Source organism: Artemia sp. Qi Xiang Cuo, chromosome 10 (assembly GCF_049724085.1).
Source record: "Artemia sp. Qi Xiang Cuo chromosome 10, ASM4972408v1, whole genome shotgun sequence".
Lineage (NCBI taxonomy): Eukaryota > Metazoa > Arthropoda > Branchiopoda > Anostraca > Artemiidae > Artemia > Artemia sp. Qi Xiang Cuo.
Window position 1 is genome coordinate 21,168,346 of NC_142803.1, and position 15,033 is coordinate 21,183,378.

General features: G+C 31.2%; 1 protein-coding gene across 1 annotated transcript in view; it reads right to left on the bottom strand.

Annotated features, from left to right (window-relative positions):
* Positions 1 to 15,033, bottom strand: part of LOC148947573 (solute carrier family 12 member 4-like) — a 396,387-nt gene that overhangs the window by 157,901 nt on the left and 223,453 nt on the right. Inside the window, 1 exon segment of the mRNA XM_089095942.1 lies at positions 606 to 838. Within this exon segment, the coding sequence (XP_088952068.1) occupies positions 606 to 838 (233 nt within the window).

Sequence of the window (15,033 nt, forward strand, 5' to 3'; positions counted from 1 at the left end):
CAGAAACTTTGAGCTTTTGACATAAAACTTAAGCTTGCAGGCTAGTTAAAAACCGTACCACAATTCGTAAAATCAATAAATAAAAAACCTGCTACATAAAATTTGCTTTGAGCTATATCATGATGTTGTGTTTTCCCCAAAACCCTTTATATTTCCTTATCTAAAATGAAGAGAAGGCTTTAATTTTCAACTTTCCCAATAAAAATCTGTTTTGAGCTCCTAACATTACTAATAGACTGTTTTCTCCATAATATTTCATGTCTCCTGTTCCAAAATAAATAAATAACAGAATTTTTGGCTTTTCACATGAAAAAGTATGTTTTGAGCTTTTGACATAACTGACAAGTTTTTTTTTCCCAAATGCGTTATTTCTCCTTTTCTAAAATACAGAAACAGCAGAAACTTTAAGCTTTTGACATAAAAATTAAGATTGCAGGCTAGTTAAAAACCGTACCACAATTCGTAAAATCAATAAATAAAAAACCTTTTCAGATTTGTTATTTCCTGAAAAGTTTAAGATGTTTTACCACGACCATCATATGGAGTTATCTATCTACAAACAATTCTATGCATTTTTTTTTAATAATTTTTTTTTTAATACTTACGCAAAGACATAAAGAGGGCTCTTCTTGGTTCGCCATTTGAAGCTTGAACTCCAAACATTTTGAGACAAGGAACAATTTCATCTTTGGCTATGGCTTGTAAAAGTCTTGGAGCAGAAATTAAACTCTGGAGTCCAGCACCAGTTGTTGCCAAAAATGATCCAATTAAAATCACCCATTCATTTGGCCAAGCCATATTAGCAACAACCAGTTTTCCACCTATACTCTGCCCAAACCTAGAAAACCATTATTTTATGAACTTAAGTAGAAAGAAAGATTGAATTAAATAGAGTAGATAGAGAGTTGCCATATTAGCAACAATCAGTGTTCCACCCATACTCTACCCACATCTAAAAAAAATTCAAATAAACCTTAAGTATAAAGAGAGATTAAATTAAAGAAAGTAGAAAGAGAGTTGCCATAATAGCAACAACCAGTTTTCCCCCAATTCTTTACCCAAATCTCGACAAAAAATTAACATAAACCTTAAGTAGGAAGAGAGATTAAATTTTCAAAAGTAATAAGATAGTTGACACTTTAGCAACAACTAGTTTTCCACCTATACTTGCAAAACCTGGAAAAAATATTCCAAAAACCTTAAGTAGAAAGAGAGTTCAAGATAAATAAAATAGAAATTCGAGTTTGCTTCTTCAACTGCAACCAGTTTTCCACCTATATTTTGTCCAAACCTAGAAAAAAATCATATAAACCTGAAGTAGAAAGAGAGATTTTGAGCACATGTTTGCAGCCAAAAGATTTGCCAAAATCATACCTTGTTGAATTAAATAAAAAAAAAAGCAAGTTTTTTTAGCTGAAAGTAAGGAGCAACATTAAAATTTAAAACGAACAGAAATTATTCCGTATATGAAAGGGGCTGTCCCCTCCTCAACGCCTCGCTCTTTACGCTAAAGTTTTTTATTCTTTTAAAAATAAAATTGTGGGACAGAGTCAAACTTTAGCGTAAAGAGCGAGGCGTTGAGGAGGGGACAGCCCCTTTCATATACGGAATAATTTCTGTTCGTTTTAAATTTTAATGCTGCTCCTTACTTTCAGCTAAAAAAAACTTGCTTTTTTTATTTAATTTCTGAACGTTTTTGAATTAATACAGCTTTTATTTTGGGTCACCGTAAATGAATAATTAAAACGAACTTTGCATATTAATTTTACTTTTTTTGCTAAATAGCTTTCCCGAAATTTTGTTCTGATGTAACTTACGAATTAACTTACGTAACAAACTTCTATATTCGTATGTTTTTATTACGTATATTAGGTAGTTCGCCCCCTCGTCAATACCTCGCTCTTTTTGCTAAAGTTCGAATTTTGTTCGAATCACTAACCCCTGAATCACAAAGGCCGGTTAATTAGAATAGATAGCTCTTTTGAAAGTACTAAGAAAACTTTTGCGTAAAGAAAGAGGTATTGACTAGGGAACGAACCCCCTTATATGCGTAATAATTTCTGTTTGTTTTAAGTTTTAATATTGCTCCTTAATTTCAGTTGAAAAAACTTGGTTTTTTTTTATTTAGTTTCTTATCGTTTTTTAAATAATGCTGGGAAATCCGGCACCCTCTTCATAGAAATTTTCCTTCCCCCAAGGAAGCATCCTCCATGGAAAGATCCTCCCACATAACCCCCCTCCACTCCCCTCTGATTCACTCCCACCAGAAAAAAATTCCTCCTGGGAAGGGGATTTCTCCGTGGAGGTGGGGCCAGATTTCCTTGTATTATTTGAAAAACGATCAGAAATCAAAAAAAAAAAAAACAAGTTTCTTCAACATAAAGAGAGGAGTAGCATTAAAACCTAAAACGAACGGAAATTAAACGATTTGTTCTAATTTTTTAATAATGACTCCTGAAACACAAGGGCCGTTTAATAAGAACAATAAGACGCTTTTTTAAAAGTACTAAAAAACTTTAGCGTAAAGAGCGAGGTGTTGAGCGAGGTGTTTATATAAAAGGGTCAACCCCTATTATATACGTAATAATTTCTGATCGTTCTAAGTTTTAATGCTGTTCCTTACTTTCAGTTGAAAAACTTGTTTTTTTTATATTTAATCAAATATAAGGGCAGACCCAACAACCTTCTCTAGTTTGCTTGCCTGGCCTGAATCATAGCAGCGTCAATAGTTTACACTTTTTTTCTAATATTATCGTACTTTTTAAAAGTAAAATTAAGAGAGCAAATTTCTATTTTCGGACACTGGAAGACAATGTCTGATCTTAATTTTATTCTGCTTTTCACACATGTTTTTGCTGTTTATCATGAAAGTTTTTACAGCCAGTGCATTCTTGGGGGATTTCCCACACACCCCCTATGTCTTCTTCTCAGCGGCTCAGAACATTAATTTTTTTATTCAGTTATCAAGTGACTGTAGAACCCGGTCAATCACGTGACATTATACAACTGGTAGCTGAAGACATTATTTCTTTGGAGTATTTTTCCAGTACAAGAACGCAATAGTAAAGGCTGATTTCATTTTTCTAAACACTAAAATTGCTTATTTGCACTGAATTTTACTCTAAGTGGGTGCCAAAGAACCTTGTATATATATATATATATATATATATATATATATATATATATATATATATATATATATATATATATATATATATATATATATATATATATATATATATATATATATATATATATAAATTACTGAAGCCTAAGCAGTTATAATGAGGGGGGTGTCCTTCCAGCCGGCCATCCTTTGGTTTTCTTGCTATTATATATTTTAGAATTAGTTTCATCCAAATTTTTTGCATGGTCTTTGGCTGCAATAATTCAGAAGGCCTTATGTAACAGTTTCCACGAGGAAAATGTTCATAATCCACCTTATTAAACTAAACATGCGCAATCGATTGGTCAAGTATACGCTCCTAAATCTTTTTTGGGTTTTAAGAACATTGAATAGTTCTAGTTTATTCCAAAATGCATTTAATCTCCTTTTCCAAAAAGCAGAAGTAGCTGAAAAATTTTAGCTTTTCACATAAGGCATGTTTTTTGAGCTTTTGACATATTTTGAAGGTAGTATTTTTTTTCCAAAATATGTTGTAGGCCTATCTCCTTTTCTAAAATGTAGATATACCTGAAAGTTCGGGCTTTTGACTCTTAAAGTGAGAATGTCGTATCTTGCAGGCCAGTTAAAAACCCTACTCTATCTCCTTTCCTAAAATGCAGAAATAGTGGAAATTTCGAGCTGCTACATAAAATTTGCTTTGAGCTATATCATTATGTTGTGTTTTCCCCAAAACCCTTTATATTTCCTTATCTAAAATGAAGAGAAGGCTTTAATTTTCAACTTTCCCAATAAAAATCTGTTTTGAGCTCCTAACATTACTAATAGACTGTTTTCTCCATAATATTTCATATCTCCTGTTCCAAAATAAAGAAATAACAGAATTTTTGGCTTTTCACATGAAAAAGTATGTTTTGAGCTTTTGACATAACTGACAAGTTTTTTTCTCCAAAATGCGTTATTTCTCCTTTTCTAAAATACAGAAACAGCAGAAACTTTGAGCTTTTGACATAAAACTTAAGCTTGCAGGCTAGTTAAAAACCGTACCACAATTCGTAAAATCAATAAATAAAAAACCTGCTACATAAAATTTGCTTTGAGCTATATCATGATGTTGTGTTTTCCCCAAAACCCTTTATATTTCCTTATCTAAAATGAAGAGAAGGCTTTAATTTTCAACTTTCCCAATAAAAATCTGTTTTGAGCTCTGAAATATTTATTAGATTTACGACTATGTTGAACAAAATGGCTGTCTCAAAATTTGGATTGGGTGACTTCGGTGAAAAATGAGCGTGGGAGGGGGCCAAGTTGCCTTCCAGTTTTTTTTGTTACTTTAAAGGGGTATTAGAACTTTTAGTTTCCGCTCAAATGAGCCCTCTTACGATATTCTAGGACTACTGGTTCGATACGATCACCCCTGGGAAAAAAACAAACAAAGAAATAAACACGTATCCGTGATCTTTCTTCTGGCAAAAAATACAAAATTCCCCATCAGATAGAAGCTTGAAACTTCTATAGTAGGGCTCTCTGACACGTTGAATCTGATGGTGTGATTTTTAATAAAGTTCTGTGACTTTTACGGGTTGTTTCCCTTTTTTTCGAAAATACGGAAAAAATTTTCAGGCACGTAACTTTTGATGGATAAGACTGAGCTTGATGAAACTTATAAAAATCTTATTCTTTTGATGTACCTATTGGTATCAAAATTCTGTTTTTAGAGTTTCGGTTACTATTGAGCCGGGTCACTGCTTACTTACAGTTCGTTACCACGAACTGTTTGATACGAAATTATTATTTTTGAAAAGTTGGAGTTTTCAGTCGCTAGATTAGATTTGTCATAATAAGTCATAAATTGGGAGGAACTTACATTGGACGAGTGGCGATTTCTCAAACATCTTTAATTTGTCTATCCAGGCGTGTTCTAATTTGAATTCAGTGAATAAAACAATGGTTGATCCTGGGCAAAACATGAGACATATCGTATTTGATGGTAGCTTAAAAGCATTAATTTGTTCCCGTTCTTACCAGCGGTATTAGTTCACGAAAATGGAGGGCAGGGGGAGGGGACATGCAGTTTCCAAAATCTAGGGGAAGCAATTTTACTGTTTTGTTCAGCATTTTCAATGGAAAATACCAAAAAAACATTTTTCAATGAAACACCATAAAAACTTATTTCCCAAAATTTTAGGGGAAATGCAAGTAGGGTAAGAGGTACCATTTTGCTTACACACATAGCAAATACTTCTACGAGACACATAGCAAATACTTCTACGGGACACATAGCAAATACTTCTACGGGACATATAGCAAATACCATGTTATTCTAACAGACATCGGAAATATCATGTTATTCTACAACTTTATGTTTTTTCCGGTTTTTCTGGTAGGAAATTCTATTCTAGAGGTCATTACATCTTTGCTAAAAGATTTGTTTTCTGGTAGGTATAATCTGGTTTGGTAGGTAATATCTGGTTGGGAGGGTATAATCACATTGCCTATTCAAAGGTACCGTGCAATTTAAACTGTATCAATTATTTTATTCCAGTTTTTTTAAAAACCAGTATTGTCTATAACTTAATTTACGTTGGTTAAACTTCCGATGGTTAAGAAAGCATAACAGGTAATTAAAGTATGAGGAATGGGATGCTATAATTAGAATGATTTTAAGTTGAAAAATTGTGACGTAAAAATAACTCAGTTATTTGCTTGCGTGTATAGGAATTCCAATGTTATTTGCTTGCTTGTATTTTGTGTTAAAATAAGTAGTTTTTGTATCTTTTAAAAGAGCTTTACAGGGTTTGAGAGACTCAGTTGCCTAATTCCGTGTGGTTTTTCTTTACTTGATGGTCATTAAAAACGAAATTTTTGTGTTAAATAAGTAGTTTTTGTATCTTTTAACAGAGCTTTAAGGGGTTTGAGAGACTCAGTTGTCTGATTCCGTGTTGTTTTTCTTTACTTGGTGGTCATTTGTTGTATCTTTTAAAAGAGCTTTAAGGGGTTTGAGAGACTCAGTTGCCTGAGTCCGTGTGGTTTTTCTTTACTTGGTGGTCATTAAAAAGGAATTTTTTGTGTTAAATAAGTAGTTTTTGTATCTTTTAAAAGAGCTTTAAGGGGTTTGAGAGACTCAGTTGCCGGATTCCATGTGGTTTTTCTTTACTTGGTGGTCTTTAAAAACAAAACTTGGTGATCATTTGTTGTATCTTTTAAAAGAGCTTTACAGGGTTTGAGAGACTCAGTTGCCTAATTCCGTGTGATTTTTCTTTACTTGATGGTCATTAAAAACGAAATTTTTGTGTTAAATAAGTAGTTTTTGTATCTTTTAAAAGAGCTTTAAGGGGTTTAAGAGACTCAGTTGCCTGATTCCGAGTTGTTTTTATTTACTTGGTGGTCATTAAAAACGAAAATATTGTGTTAAAAAAGTAGTTTTTGTATATTTTAAAAGAGCTTTACGGGGATTGAGAGACTCAGTTGCCGGATTCCATGTGGTTTTTCTTTACTTGGTGGTCATTAAAAACTAAATTTTTGTGTCAAATAAGTAGTTTTTGTATCTTTTAAAAGAGCTTTATGGGGATTGAGAGACTCAGTTGCCGGATTCCGTGTAGTTTTTCTTTACTTGGTGGTCATTAAAAACTAAATTTTTTTGTTAAATAAGTAGTTTTTGTATCTTTTAAAAGAACTTTACAGGGTTTGAGAGACTCAGTTGCATAATTCTGCGTGGTTTTCCTTTACTTGGTGGTCATTAAAAATTAAATTTTTGTGTTAAATCAGTAGTTTTTGTATCTTTTAAAAGAGCTTTAAGGGGTTTGAGAGACTCAGTTGCCTAATTCCGTGTGGTTTTTCTTTACTTGATGAACATTTTTTGTATCTTTTAAAAGAGCTTTACAGGGTTTGAGAGACTCAGTCGCCTAATTCCGTGTGGTTTTTCTTTACTTGGTGGTCATTAAAAACAAAATTTTTGTGTTAAATAAGTAGTTTTTGTATCTTTTAAAAGAGCTTTACGGGGATTGAGAGACTCAGTTGCCGGATTCCTTGTGGTTTTTATTTAATTGATGGTCATTAAAAACGAAATTTTTTTGTTAAATCAGTAGTTTTTGTATCTTTTAAAAGAGCTTTAAGGGGTTTGAGAGACTCAGTTGTCTGATTCCGTGTGGTTTTTCTTTACTTGATGGTCATTTGTTGTATCTTTTAAAAGAGCTTTACAGAGTTTGAGAGACTCAGTTGCCTAATTCCGTGTGGTTTTTCCTTTACTTGGTGGTCATTAGAAACGAAATTTTTGTGTTAAATCAGTAGTTTTTGTATCTTTTAAAGGAGCTTTAAGGGGTTTGAGAGACTCAGTTGCCTGATTCCTTGTGGTTTTTCTTTACTTGATGTTCTTTTCTTTAATAATTTAAAAGAGCTTTACAGAGTTTGAGAGACTCAGTTGCCTAATTCCGTGTGGTTTTCCTTTACTTGATGGTCATTAAAAACGAAATTTTTGTGTTACATCAGTAGTTTTTGTATCTTTTAAAAGAGCTTTAAGGGGTTTGAGAGACTCAGTTGCCTGATTCAGCGTGGTTTTTCTTTACTTGCCGGTTATTTGTTGTATCTTTTAAAAGAGCTTTACAGGGTTTGAGAGACTCAGTTGACTAATTCCGTGTGATTTTTCTTTACTTGATGGTCATTAAAAACTAAATTTTTGTGTTAAAATAAGTAGTTTTTGTATCTTTTAAAAGAGCTTTAAGGGGTTTGAGACACTCAGTTGCCTGACTCCGTCTGGTTTTCCTTTACTTGGTGGTCATTAAAAACGAAATTTTTGTGTTAAATAAGTAGTTTTTGTATCTTTTAAAAGAGCTTTACGGGGATTGATAGACTCAGTTGCCGGATTCCATGTGGTTTTTCTTTAATTGTTTTTCATTAAAAAAGAAATTTTTTTTTTAAATAAGTAGTTTTTTTATATTTTATAAGAGCTTTAAGGGGTTTGAGAGACTCAGTTGCCTGACTCCGTGTGGTTTTTCTTTACTTGGTGGTCATTAAAAACGAAATTTTTGTGTTAAATAAGTAGTTTTTGTATCTTTTAAAAGAGCTTTAAGGGGTTTGAGAGACTCAGTTGCCGGATTCCATGTGGTTTTTCTTTAATTTGTGGTCATTAAAAACGAAATTTTTGTGTTTAATAAGTAGTTTTTTTATCTTTTAAAAGAGCTTCACGGGGTTTGACAGACTCAGTTGCCAGATTCCGTGTATTTTTTCTTTTCTTGGTGGTTATTAAAAATGAAATTTTTGTGTGAAATAATTAGTTTTTGTATCTTTTAAAAGAGCTTTACTGGGTTTGATAGACTCAGTTGCCTAATTCCGTGTGGTTTTCCTTTACTTGGTGATCATTAAAAACGAAATTTTTGTGTTAAATCAGTAGTTTTTGTATCTTTTAAAAGAGCTTTAAGGGGTTTGAGAGACTCAGTAGCCTGATTCCGTGTGGTTTTTCTTTACTTGATGGTCATTTGTTGTATCTTTTAAAAGAGCTTTAAAGGGTTTGAGAGACTCAGTTGCCTAATTCCGTGTAGTTTTTCTTTACTTGGTGGTCATTAAAAACGAAATTTTTGTGTTAAATAAGGAGTTTTTGTATCTCTTAAAAGTGCTTTACAGGGATTGAGAGACTCAGTTGCCGGATTCCATGTGGTTTTTCATACCTTGCTGGTAAATAAAAAATTAATGTTTTATTTAACTAATGAGTATTTTTATATTTTAAAAGATCTTCAAGGGGTTTGAGAGACTTAATTGTATGATTCCGTTTTGTTTTTCTTTACTTGGTGGTCATTATTTGTATATTTTAAAATAGCATTAAAGGGTTTGATATACTCAGTTGCCTAATTAAGTGTGTTTTTCAGTTACTTGGTGGTCATTAAAAACGAAATTTTTGTGTTAAATCAGTAGTTTTTGTATCTTTTAAAAGAGCTTTAAGGGGTTTGAGATACTCAGTTGCCTGATTCCTTGTGTTTTTTCTTTACTTGGTGGTAATTTTTTGTATCTTTTTAAAGAGCTTTAAGGGGATTGAGAGACTCAGTTGCCTAATTCCGTGTGATTTTTCTTTACTTGATGGTCATTAAAAACGAAATTTTTGTGTTAAATGGGTCGTTTTTGCATCTTTTAAAAGATCTTTACTGGGTTTGAGAGACTCAGTTGCCTAATTCCGAGTAATTTTTGTTTACATGGTGGTCATTAAAATCTAAAATTTTTTTTTAAATAAGAAGTTTTTGTATATTTTAAAATATCGTTAAGGGGATTTAGAGACTCAGTTTTAAATTGTAACAGTTAAATTTTCATTATTTTTCAAAGTTTATTTTGAATTTCTTTCGTTGAAATACAAGAGTTGGAATATTTCAGCAGTGTTTGGTTGTGGTTTACCTTGTCACAGTTACATTTTCTTGATTTTTCAAAGTTCATTTTGAATTTCTTTCGCTGAAATGTAAGAGTTGAAATATTTCTGCAGCGTTTGGATTTGATTTACCATGTCAGATTGACATTTTATTAATTTTTCAAAGTTAATTTTTTATTGCTCTCATTGAAAATCAAGAGTTAAAATATTTCAGTAGGGTTTGTTTATGATTTAAGTTGTAACACTTACATTTTAGTGTTTTTTCTATGATCATATATAATTCAATTCATTGAAATGCTAGAGTTGGAATATTTCAGTAGTGTTTGGTTGTGGTTTACCTTGTCACAGTTACATTTTCTTGATTTTTCAAAGTTCATTTTGAATTTCTTTCGCTGAAATGCAAGAGTTGGAATATTTCAGTAGTGTTTGGTTGTGGTTTACCTTGTCACAGTTACATGTTCTTGATTTTACAAAGTTCATTTTGAATTTCTTTCGTTGACATGCAAGAGTTTGAATATTTCACTAGTGTTTGGTTGTGGTTGACCTTGTCACAGTTACATTGTCTTGATTTTTCAAAGTTCATTTTGAATTTTTTTCGTTTAAATTCAAGAGTTGGAATATTTCATTAGTGTTTGGTTGTGGTTTACCTTGTCACAGATACTTTTTCTGGATTGTACTAATTTCTTGTGAAGTTTATACGTGGCACTGCACGAGTTGGAAAAGTTCAGTAGTGATTGGTTGTGGTTTACCTTGTCACAGTTACATTTTCTTGATTGTTCAATGTTCTGTTTGAATTTCATTAGTTGTGAATAAAGCGTTGTACTATTTCAGTAGTGTTTTATTGTGGTTTACCTTGTCACATTTTAATTTTATTGTTTTTTCAAATTTAATTTTGTTTTTATTTATTTTTAAATCAAGAGTTGTACCAGGTGAGTATTTTTTGTTTGTGGTTTACCTTGTCACAGTTAAATTTTCTTGATTTTTCAATGTTCATTTTGAATTTCTTTCGTTGAAATGCAAGAGTTGGAATATTTCAGTAGTGTTTGGTTGTGGTTTACCTTGTCACAGTTACATTTTCTTGATTTTTCAAAGTTCATTTTGAATTTCTTTCGTTGAAATGCAAGAGTTGGAATATTTCAGTAGTGTTTGGTTGTGGTTTACCTTGTCACAGTTACATTTTCTTGATTTTTCAAAGTTCATTTTGAATTTCTTTCGTTGAAATGCAAGAGTTGGAATATTTCAGTAGTGTTTGGTTATGATTTACCTCGTCACAGTTACATTTTCTTGATTTTTCAAAGTTCATTTTGAATTTATTTCGTTGAAATGCAAGAATTGGAATATTTCAGTAGTGTTTGGTTGTGATTTACCTTGTCACAGTTACATTTTCTTGATTTTTCAAAGTTCATTTTGAATTTCTTTCGTTGAAGAGTTGGAATACTTCAGTAGTGTTTGGTTGTGCTTTACCTCGTCACAGTTACATTTTCTTGATTTTTCAAAGTTCATTTTGAATTTCTTTCATTGAAATGCAAGAGTTGGAATATTTTAGTAGTGTTTGCTTGTGGTTTACCTTGTCACAATTACATTTTCTTGATTTTTTAAAGTTCATTTTGAATTTCTTTCGTTGAAATGCAAGAGTTGGAATATTTCAGTAGTGTTTGGTTGTGGTTTACCTAGTCACAGTTAAATTTTCTTGATTTTTCATAGTTCAATTTGAATTTCTTTCGTTGAAATGCAAGAGTTGGATTATTTCAGTAGTGTTTGCTTGTGGTTTACCTTGTCACAGTTACATTTTCTTGATTTTTCAAAGTTCATTTTGAATTTCTGTCGCTGAAATGCAAGAGTTGGAATATTTCAGTAGTGTTTGGTTGTGGTTTACCTTGTCACAATTACATTTTCTTGATTTTTCAAAGTTCATTTTTAATTTCTTTCGTTGAAATGCAAGACTTGGAATATTTCAGTAGTGTTTGGTAGTGGTTTACCTTGTCACAGTTACATTTTCTTGATTTTTCGAAGTTCATTTGAATTTATTTCGTTGAAATGCAAGAGTTGGAATATTTAAGTAGTGTTTGGTTATGGTTTATCATGTCATAGTTAGATCTTCTTGATTTTTAAATTTTAAGTTTTTATTTATTTGATTGATTTGAACGAGTTGAACTATTTCTGTTGTGTTTTCTTATGGTTTACATTGTCACATTTACATTTTCTTGATTTTTCAAAGTTCATTTTTTGAATTTCTTTCGTTGAAATGAAAGAGTTGGAATATTTCAGTAGTGTATGGTTGTGGTTTACCATGTCACAGTTACTTCCTAGTGATTTTTTACAGTTTATTTTTAATGAAAATAGCATTACTTCTATAGTGTTACTAGTTGAGGAGGTATTGTTTGTTTTGTACATTTGAACTCCTTCATAATATATTTATTATTTGTTTAGTTTTGTTTATCTTTCATTGTATTGAAAGAGTGGGAATATTTCAGTAGTGTTTGATTATGGTTTACCTTGTCACAGTTACCTTTTCTTGATTTTTCAAAGTTCTTTTTGATTTTATTTCTCTGAATTTCAAGTGTTGGAATTTTTCAGTGTCAAAGTTACATTTTCTTGATTTTTCAAATTTAATTTTGAATTTATTTCATTGAAATGAAAGAGTTGGAATATTTCAGTAGTGTTTGGTTGTGGTTTACCTTGTCACAGTTACAATTTCTTGATTTTTCCAAGTTCATTTTGAATTTCTTTCGTTGAAATGCAAGATTTGGAATATTTCAGTAGTGTCTGGTTATGGTTTACCTTATCAAAGTTACATTTTCTTGATTTTTCAAAGTTCATTTTGAATTTCTTTCGTTGAAATGCAAGAGTTGGAATATTTCAGCAGTGTTTGGTTGTGGTTTACCTTGTCACAGTTACATTTTCTTGATTTTTCAAAGTTCTTTTATAATTTCTTTATTTGAAATGCAAGAGTTGGAATATTTCAGTAGTGCTTGGTTGTGGTTTACCTTGTCACAGTTACATTGTTATGATTTTTCAAAGTTCATTTTGAATTTCTTTCATGGAAATGCAAGAGTTGGAATATTTCAGAAGTGTTTGGTTGTGGTTTACCTTGTCACAGTTACATTCTCTTGAATTTTCAAAGTTCATTTTGAATTTCTTTCGTTGAAATGCAAGAGTTGGAATATTTCAGCAGTGTTTGGTTGTGGTTGGCCTTGTCACAGTTACATTTTCTTGATTTTTCAAAGTTCATTTTGAATTTCTTTCGTTGAAATGCAAGAGTTGGAATATTTCAGTAGTGTTTGGTTGTGGTTTACCTTGTCACAGTTACATTTTCTTGATTTTTCAAAGTTCATTTTGAATTTCTTTCGTTGAAATGCAAGAGTTGAAATATTTCAGTAGTGTTTGGTTATGGTTTACCTTGTCACAGTTACATTTTCTTGTTTTTTCAAAGTTCATTTTTAATTTCTTTCGTTGAAATGCAAGAGTTGGAATATTTCAGTAGTGTTTGGTTGTGGTTTACCTTGTCAGAGTTACATTTTCTTGATTTTTCAAAATTAATTTTGAATTTCTTTCTTTGAAATGCAAGAGTTGGAATATTTCAGTATTTTTTTGTTGTGGTTTACCATGTCACAGTTACATTTTCTTGATTTTTAAAAGTTCATTTTGAATTTCTTTTGTTGAAATGCAAGAGTTGGAATATTTCAGTAGTGTTTGCTTGTGGTTTACCTTGTCACAGTTACATTTTCTTGATTTTTCAAAGTTCATTTTGAATTTCTATCGTTGAAATGCAAGAGTTGGAATATTTCAATATTGTTTTGTTGTGATTTACCTTGTCACAGTTACATTTTCTTAATTTTTTAAAGTTCATTTTGAATTTCTTTCGTTGAAATGCAAGAGTTGGAATATTTCAGTAGTGTTTGGTTGTGGTTTACCTTGTCACAGTTACATTTTCTTGATTTTTCGAAGTTCATTTGAATTTCTTTAGTTGAAATGCAAGAGTTGGAATATTTCAGTAGTGTTTGGTTGTGGTTTACCTTGTCAAATTTAAATATTATTTTTTTTTAAAAGTTAATTTTTAATTGCTTTCTTTGATATGAAAGAGATGGAATATTTCAGTAGTGTTTGGTTATGGTTTACCTTGTCGCAGTTACATTTTCTTGATTTTTCAAAGTTCATTTTTAATTTTTGTCTTTGAAATGCAAGAGTTGGAATATTTCAGTAGTGTATGGTTGTGGTTTACCTTGTCACAGTTACATTTTCTTGATTTTTCAAAGTTCATTTTGAATTTCTTTCGTTGAAATGCAAGAGTTGGAATATTTCAGTAGTGTTTGGTTGTGGTTTACATTGACACACTTTCAGTTTCTTGATTTTTCAAAGTTCATTTTGAATTTGTTTAATTGTCATTAACGAGTTGTAATATTTTATTAGTTGATGGTTGTGGTTTTCATTTTAACAGTTACATTTTCTTGATTTTTCAAAGTTAATTTTGAATTTCTTTCGTTGAAATGCAAGAGTTGGAATATTTCAGTGTCACAGTTACATTTTCTTGATTTTTCAAAGTTCATTTTGAATTTATTTCGTTGAAATGCAAGAGTTGGAATATTTCAGTAGTGTTTGGTTGTGGTTTACCTTGTCACAGTTACATTTTCTTGATTTTTCAAAGTTCATTTTGAATTTCTTTCGTTGAAATGCAAGAGTTGGAATATTTCAGTAGTGTTTGGTTATGGTTTACCTTGTCACAGTTACATTTTCTTGATTTTTCAAAGTTCATTTTGAATTTCTTTCGTTGAAATGCAAGAGTTGGAATATTTCAGTAGTGTTTGGTTGTGGTTTACCTTGTCACAGTTACATTTTCTTGATTTTTCAAAGTTCATTTTGAATTTCTTTCATTGAAATGCAAGAGTTGGAATATTTCAGTAGTGTTTGGTTGTGGTTTACCTTGTCACAGTTACATTTTCTTGATTTTTCAAAGTTCATTTTGAATTTCTTTCGTTGAAATGCAAGAGTTGGAATATTTCAGTAGTGTTTGGTTGTGGTTTACCTTGTCACAGTTACATTTTCTTGATTTTTCAAAGTTCATTTTGAATTTCTTTCGTTGAAATGCAAGAGTTGGAATATTTCAGTAGTGTTTGGTTGTGGTTTACCTTGTCACAGTTACATTTTCTTGATTTTTCAAAGTTCATTTTGAATTTCTTTCGTTGAAATGCAAGAGTTGGAATATTTCAGTAGTGTTTGGTTGTGGTTTACCTTGTCACAGTTACATTTTCTTGATTTTTCAAAGTTCATTTTGAATTTCTTTCGTTGAAATGCAAGAGTTGGAATATTTCAGTAGTGTTTGGTTGTGGTTTACCTTGTCACAGTTACATTTTCTTGATTTTTCAAAGTTCATTTTGAATTTCTTTCGTTGAAATGCAAGAGTTGGAATATTTCAGTAGTGTTTGGTTGTGGTTTACCTTGTCACAGTTACATTTTCTTGATTTTTCAAAGTTCATTTTGAATTTCTTTCGTTGAAATGCAAGAGTTGGAATATTTCAGTAGTGTTTGGTTGTGGTTTACCTTGTCACAGTTACATTTTCTT